This window comes from Orcinus orca, chromosome 2 (assembly GCF_937001465.1).
Source record: "Orcinus orca chromosome 2, mOrcOrc1.1, whole genome shotgun sequence".
Taxonomy (NCBI): domain Eukaryota; kingdom Metazoa; phylum Chordata; class Mammalia; order Artiodactyla; family Delphinidae; genus Orcinus; species Orcinus orca.
This window is the reverse complement of record NC_064560.1, coordinates 189312724-189321241: the sequence shown is the minus strand read 5'-3', so window position 1 is coordinate 189321241 and position 8518 is coordinate 189312724. Positions and strand designations below refer to the sequence as shown.

The following is an 8518-nucleotide window of genomic DNA, read 5'->3' as shown; positions in this document are numbered from 1 at the left end:
GTGTAAAAGATACCACGATGATGCAATCAGCAAAATCTAGAGGAAAACATTAAAACGAACTACTTCTTCAACTAATAAGTTGCAAGGAAAAAGAGAGAGAAAATGGGGGTGAAAAGGAGAGTTATCTGTGGATTTAACAACTTCAAAAATATATCAACCAATTGCAGAGATGAACCCTATTGGATCTTGATTCATACAAACTATAAAAAAATTTAAGAATGGTATACTGAAGAAATGAAAACAGTCACTGGGTAGATATCCAGAAATCATTATTATTTTAAGACATGATATGGTATTGTGTTCTTTTTTGTTTTTTATTAATTTATTTATTTTTGGCTGCATTGGGTCTTCGTTACTGCATGCAGGCTTTCTCTAGTTGCATTGAGCGGGGGCTACTCTTCACTGCGGTGCGCGGCCTTTTCATTTGGATGGCCTCTCTTGTTGCAGAGCATGGGCTCTAGGCGCACGGGCTTCAGTAGTTGTAGCACATAGGCTCAGTAGTTATGGTTCACGGGCTCTAGAGTGCAGGCTCAGTAGTTGTGGTGCACAGGCTTAGTTGCTCTGCAGCATGTGGGATCTTCCCAGACCAGGGCTCGAACCCATGTCCCCTGCACTGGCAGGCAGATTCTTAACCACTGCACCACCAGGGAAGTCCAGTATTGTGGTTTTGTTTTATTTTAATAATGTCATTTTTGGACTTCCCTGGTGGTCCAGTGGTAAAGTATCCACCTTACAATGCTGGGGACAAGGTTTTGATCCCTGGTGAGGGAACTAAGATCCCACATGCTGTGGGGCAACTAAGCCCATGTGCCACAACTACTGAGCTTGCTCACCTCAACTGGAGAGCCTCTGTGCCTCTAACTACAGAGCCCACACACTCTGGAACCCGCGTGCCACAACTACAGAACCCACATGTCCTGGAGCCTGCGTGGCACAAGTAGAGAAGAGAAAATCAGCACACCACAACTAGAGAGAAGCCTGCACGCTACAACGAAAGATCCCACACGCATCAACAAAGATCCCGTGTGCTGCAGCTAAGACCTGAGACAGCCATAAATGAATGAATAAATAAATAAATAATAAATTAAATTGTCATTTTCTCTTAGAAGTATGTACTGAAATATGTATAAATGTCTAGGATATCTTCAAGATTATCCTGAAGGAGGATGATAAATGGGTGTGTGTATTGATGAAACAGGACTGAAGCTAGATGATGGATACAAAGAGGCTGATTGTACAGTCTTTCTTTTTCTTTTGTTTGGAATCTTTTTCTAATGTTGGAATATCCCATAATAATTTTTTTAAACTGGTAGTAATGTTAATCTGGGGTGATCAAAATGTCCTTGTTATTTTATTCTTTGAACGTTTTGAGTCTTTAAATTTTTTCTTTAACATCTTTATTGGAGTATAATTGCTTTACAATGTTGTGTTAGTTTCTGCTGTATAACAAAGTGAATCAGCTATATGTATACACATATCCCCATATCCCCTCCCTCTTGCATCTCTCTCCCACCTTCCCTATCCCACCCATCTTGATGGTCACAAAAAGCATAAGAAAAGTATGTCTCTGGATGGGGGTAGACTTTGAAACTATAAGGCAACAGAAACAAAGGAAAATACTGATAAATTTGATTGCATCAGATTTGAATTACTATGTATCAAAACCCATTGTAAACAAAATTAAGTGACTAATTGGGTTTAATATTCATTGTAAGTATTGCAAGAAATTCTTTTACCATTTCACAAGCAAAACACTAAAATTCCAACAGAAAATGGTCAAGAATATGTCCAGATAATTTATAGAAGACAAAATGGCTAACAAGCATATCTTAAATATTAAATTGCACCAATATTTTAAAAAGTAAAACAATGAGATACTTTTTTGCCTATCAAACTGTTACAGATTATATCTAATTCTCAGCACTACATTTTTTCTTAACTGTATGTCCCACAGGCATTTCTTTTTTTTTCTTTTAATTAATTAATTTATTTATTTTTGGCTGTGTTGGGTGTTCGTTGCTGCGCACAGGCTTTCTGTAGTTGCAGTGAGTGGGGGGCTACTCTTCATTGGGGTGTGCAGGCTTCTCATTGTGGTGGCTTCTCTTGTTGCGGAGCACAAGCTCTGGGGCACGTGGGCTTCAGTAGTCACAGCTCACGGGCTCACTAGTTGTGGCTTGCGGGCTCTAGAGCGCAGGCTCAGTAGTTGTGGTGCGTGGGCTTAGTTGCTTTGAGGCATGTGGGATCTTCCCAGACCAGGGCTTGAACCCACATCCCCTGTATTGGCAGGTGGATTCTTAACTGCTGCTCCACCAGGGAAGCCCCAAACACTGCATTTTCTGGAAAGCAATTTTCCAACATATACCAAGAATCTTAAATATATTTATATCCTAAAGAAATATATTTAAATGCAGGGAAATATTTTTGTTCAGGATTATTCAGTTATACTATTCATAACAGGAAAACACTGGAAACAACTGAATGACTTATGTTTAAATAAATTGTAGTTATTTTAGATATGTAATTGTGAAAAAAATTTTTAAAGTTGAATTACATGAAAAAATGGTCAGAATAACAATGACTGAAAGCTATATACTGAAGCTATATACAGAAGGATCCTATATGAAACACATAAATGTGTAGGGAACAGATTGTAGAAATAGGTCAAAGTGTTAATAGTGCTTATATCTGATTGTTGGTTTATGGGTAATTAATTTCTCTGTACCTGTTTGTATTTTTCAAGTTTTGCACAATGAGCACTTTTATAGTCAGAGAAAAATTGCAGAAAAAGTCAAAGTCATCCTTCCAATGAGCCCCTTTCCTTGTCCCCAAATTTCCTAACTAGATGCCCCGTGCCTGTCTTGTTTTCCAGGGAGAAGAACATTTTCATTCTACTGTTACAGATAAAAGCTCTGCTATGGGAGCTTTCCTTCAAATCAAAGTGTAATTCAATAGTAACTGACTGAAAGCAGATCCTTACCCTTAATAGGGGAGGAACTGAGTCTTTATTGGGAGAGAGATTTTGTTGAGTTTTGCACATTGTTGCAGGTTGAGGAGTAACTTTTTTCTTTCAGTTAAAGTCACCAGAAAATGTGAGAGAAAGTTTTTCTTACATGGGCTCTTTAGGAATAGGTAACCCAGATAACCAGCTATCTTTCATGATATGGGTATAAGCAGATTCTACATGGCCATTTGAAGGGACTTCTGAAGGAAAACATGAATGTAAAGCAGGTTTTATTATCATCATTTAAAAAATTATTTGTTAGCTTCTGTGACCTTGATGACTAGTTAGGGTGCTAAGTAAGAAAGGTTCAGTCTCAGCCCACTGGTCAAAGGCAGGCTGAGTGGGTATAATCAACCCCACCAAGGACATTTACACAAGAATGAACCTGAAGAGCAGATTGGCATATCATTTGGTCTTACTGATTCCCATGCACAAGTAGTTCATTCCTATCTTTTTGCTCTGTGTATTTAATTTTCTTGCTTACCCTATCAATAAGGTCTTCATTCTTTTAAGTCCCACTCTTCCTTCAGGACACTGATGTGAACACAGAAAATGATCTTTGGTGCTCTTTGAAGAGGCAGTTAATTGGAAATTCCAACTGCCTGTCCTTTAGATTTTTCTAAGCATGCTTCTATACTTGGTAGCAGCTGATTGGCTGTTACCAGAGTTAAGTGGACTACTAAACCAGTAAACTGTGAAAACTCAGCTCCCAGTTTTGGGTCTTCTTTCTCAGCCTGTATAGAAGAAAGCTTGGGAAAATATAAAAAAGAAAAGTGCAACTGGTTGGGCACCCCACTAAGAAGGAATTACAGTAAGAAATAAGGGCCCTACTATAGTATGAATTTACAGTGTAATCACTCTTCCATGATAACAGAGTAACTACGAATGAACCGGTAGGTTCCTCCTTTGGGACAATTCCCAATATTTATTTGATGCCAGAGAATAGAAAATACCCAGATATATGACCTATATCTGACCGTTACATGAAACTCATAAGCATTAAATGGGAATAGTAAGTGGGGATAATTTGACTGTTAAGGATGCATAGGAGAGTGTGATGAAGATAAAGAAGTTGCTTCAATGTATAAAGATATGGATTCAGAGCTAATATTTATCAAGTGCTTAGTTTGTGTAAAGTAGCTAGCTGTTAGATGTTTTAGTATATTATTCATTTAATTCTCACAACAACCCTGTGAAGTGTTGTCCCTATTTTACTGAATAGAAAGTAAACTTGAAGAAGTTAAGTAACTTTCCCAAGATCAAACATCTCAGTGGGCAGAGCTGATCTTAGGCCAAAGTCTGTGCCTTTTTTCTAACCATGAGATAATTGTTGAAAGAAGGTAGTACCAAATTGAGAAAGTCATAATATTGAAGAAGGAGAAGAATGAGACTAATGTATGTATGAAGCAGAATTATGGTGAACAAATTTAGCAGTTTTGGTGAGCGGTCAAATCTACTCAAGAATGTTATGTGGAATAAGTTTTGAAATTTTCATTTTGTGGCATCTTTTTACGCTGACTAGATCAATTCAATCAGGAAACCTTGGTTCTAAGCCCAACTCTGTAACTAGCTAGTAACGGACTTTGGACATGTTACTTAATGTCTCATATGTCAACTCTAAAGTAAAGTACATTTCATCTCTAAATTTAAAAAAATTATATATATAATTATATATATAAGCTATAAATATGAATTTATATATATGGGCTGAATTATTAGAGTAAGGGAATGTGCAGCTAGCACAAAGCCATGCAGTGTTCAAAGATCACTCCTTGGCTGTCTTGCCCGTAAATATGCTCTCTCGGGTTTCCTTTCCTTAATGAAAGCATTTAAAAGCCTTTCAAATTAAGTTTTTAGTTTTTGACTCAAAGACAGGTACAGTCAAATCCACTTAAATGAAATTAGAGATCTTCTTATATTTACTTGAGAGAACTGAATTGGAGCAACTTTGAAGATAACTTATTAAGAAGTCATCCAAACTGGGGTCCTGGAATATAATACATTTCAGACAGTATTTCAGGGATGAGGAAAGCTTATGGGTTCTAATAATGGTGTTATGTCATTTAATTTGAATGTTTAGCAAAATAATACAAGATTTGCCTGATAAGGGCACTATTTTCAAAGTTTGTCTCTGGTAACTTCTCCATTTAATGTTGAATTCATTCTTATACCAAAAATAATATTGAGCCTAGCACCGTGCAGATGTAATTTTGATGGACCATTTATTTCCTCTTACCTTGTGAAAACAAGTTGTTTTCTTAGATGACTAAAAAATGCACTTAAAAAACAATTCTCCCCTAACCATGTGATAAGGGTGAGGAATTCAAAATCCAACAAATGTTGAGCTTTCTACTGTCAGTTAAATGTATTGAATCAAGAAAATCAATTTTGAGGGAAGAAAAACATCAGTTAAATTTAATTTACTCAGCAGTTGTCAGGAACCCCAAAGGAGCTGGAATTTACTCTTCCTATAGCTGGCGAGTCAGTCTGTTACTGTTTCTTGGGTGCTGGCAAAAGATACAGACTCCTGGGTCAGAGATGTAGGACTTTATCACTCACAGCAAAAGCAGTAGTCACTGTCAACATGATGTTCACTCCAGTTCTTCATGTCCCCTTCCTCCCTCCCTCCTCCCACCCTAGTCCCATGGAGTCTCATGCTGTATTAGTTTACTAGAGCTAGCAAGGTACCACACACTGAGTGGTTTAAGCAACAGAAATTTATTGTCTCACAGCTCTGGAGTTTAGAAATCTGAGATTATCCCGACCCTGGATTTGGGTCGGTTTCCCTGATGTGCAGCAAAACCAGTCTGACACCGGGTTGTGGTGAAGGAAAGTACGTTTATTGCAGGGTGCCAAGAAAGGAGAATGTGCAGCTAGTACTCAAAGGACCTGAACTCCCTGATGGCTTTCAGGGAAGGGTTTTTTAAGGCACCATTAGGGATGTGGGTTGCAGGGTGCCTGGTCAGTTCATGGACATTCTTCTGATTGATTGGCAATGAGGTAACAGGGTGATGTTTCCAGAGTCAACATCATCAACTTTCTGATCCCAATTGGTCTGGAGTCTACGCACTTATGGTCAGCTGTTTCCATCTGGTGGGAGTCTAGTTTCTGTAAAAACAACTTAAGAATGTGCTTCAGACATTGTTATCTATGTCCTTCATGGACGAACTAAAGGTCCTGTGACTCTGCTGTTATGGCTGATCTTTTGTTTAAATTGTTACCAGTTTACTTTCCTGGCCCAACAGTTATTCTTTATTATTATATGTTCACATTTTCCTAATCATTAACTCTTTAGCCAGCCTTTTGAGACTCGGGAGAAACCTGAAGACGTCAGGAGAAACCTCTTTTACTTTAAGAGATGTGGGGCACAGAGAGTCCCAAACGAAGTGAGAGGGTACCAAAGGGTCCTGCTCAGTTTCAACATCAAGATGTTAGCAGAGCTAGTTCCCTCTGAGAGTCACGAGGGAAGGATCTGTTCCAGGCCTCTCTCCTTGGCTTGTAAACGGCTGCCTTCTCCCTGTGTCTTCATATCATCTTCTACCTGTACAAGAGAGTGTCCAAATTTCACCTTTTTATAAAGACACCAGTTATACTGGATTAGGGCCTACCCTAATGATTTCATTTTAACTTAATTACTTCTGTAAAGACCCTATCTCCAAATATGACCACATTCTGATATACTGGGGGTTAGGACTTCAGCATATGAATTTGGGAGGGGGGAACAATTCAGCCCATGACAGATACTTGCTAACACACATAGTGGTGTGCATTACAGGAGAAGAACACGGAGTTGGGAGATTCACCATGGAAACAATCCTGTGCTTGTCCAGAGGATGTTACCTCATGCCTCAAGGTTGCTTGCTGCAAGCACAACTCTGAGAAAAGGGCCTTGCATTCCTGGCACACAGCAAGGATGTACAGGGGTGCTCAGGACTCACATGGATTGTCTCTCCCAAGAGCAATACTGTCACAGTCTCAGATCAAGGTACAACTGTACCATCCTGAGTCTTTATCAAGTCAGGTTGTGTTTTACACAGATGTAGAATTGATCATGCCTTTCTAACAGTTGCAGAAAACCCTGAGCCACAGCTCTTTAGTTTGCAATAATTATATTTATAAATATCTTTAATACCAGTTAAGGAGTAAGTGTAGAGCTTAGTCAATTGTTGTCTGCTTTTGTCACATAATGAGAAATATTTTTAATTCAAAGAAGAGATGATTTCTTTGCCATTGTTTATAGCAAAAGGAACTAAAAAATATCTTCAGAGTAATTGAATGGCAATAATTTTTTTCTTCCAACAGATGGAATTGCCACTTTTATATGTTATAATTTTACTTTTGAACATTTGTGATTTTTCATCAGGAATAACATATAATAAAGGTAAGTTTCAGACTCTTTTTACTCTCTAAAATAGAGAATATCTCTCAAGACTTCCCCTTTATATCCCTTCCTCACTAACAGTTAAAATATTTTTCTTTTAGTACTTCTTCTTTACTTTATCTTCCAGTTTTTCCCAGGTATTATCTATTGTACTCTGGTCCAGAGGTTTCTAATAATATCATTGTGTACATCGGGACTTTTCTTTTGTTATAGTATTTCATTACTTATAAGTCATAGAATATTTAAATTTTAAGGAACATTTTATATTTGCAAAACTTGAATTATTTGGATAGATCTTTTTGATTTTTCCTCCATGAATGTTTGCATGTAGGATGAATTGTAAACTGAATTATAGGCTAATAGACTGAGAATTTTCTGAAATTAATACATGGATTAAATTGCCCAATAGGACTTTCATGGTGTAAAACTTTACAAAAGGAATAAGACAAATCCACCTCCATTTGTGCAGATTGTATAGATTCTGTAGTATCCTGAACTGGATCTACCAGAACATAGTCGATGGTCAAAAAATTGTTGACTGAGTGGATGGAGAGACTCAGGGTCTCTTCTACACATGGGTGTGTTGCAGAATTGGGTGAGTTCTGGGATGAACCAGTTCTAATTCCTATATTCCACTAGAGAATATATTACACAAGTATGGACATAACCAAAGATTGGATAGTCACTGGCAAACTTATGAGATTTCAGAGAAGGGAGAATGTACTTCCAACTGGGGCAGGGGATGGAGTGAGTCAGAGAAAACACTGTATGAAAGGTATCAATCCATATTTGTCCCCCAAATGTCTGTACATGCATGGGGAAGAGCATCCTACAAAGACAACATCAGGTAAGTGATGAATAAAGTCGTAGAGGTAGGCAACCACAGAACATGAAGGGAGCAGTAAATAGTTCATTCTGACTTGAATGAAGGAATAGAAGAAGTAAAATATTTTGGAAAGATAGGAAACTGGCTTATATTATAGAGGTACTTGAATGCCAAGCTAAGGAATTTGGGCTTTAGTCTATATTCATTGGAAAGTCATTTAAGATGACTGGATAGGGGAGTAACATCTCAAAGCTACAGTTTAGGAAGATTAATGTGGCAGCATTATGTAAAGTAGATTGGTGAAGGGAAA

At 37.8% G+C, this 8518-nt stretch overlaps 1 protein-coding gene across 1 annotated transcript in view; it reads left to right on the top strand.

The window, feature by feature from the left end:
• Nucleotides 1-5160: 5160 nt before the first annotated feature.
• Nucleotides 5161-8518, top strand: part of CATSPERB (cation channel sperm associated auxiliary subunit beta) — a 131212-nt gene continuing 127854 nt past the window's right edge. Inside the window, 1 exon segment of the mRNA XM_049706594.1 lies at nt 5161-7382. Coding sequence (XP_049562551.1) covers nt 7277-7382 — 106 coding nt within the window. The 5' untranslated portion in view covers nt 5161-7276.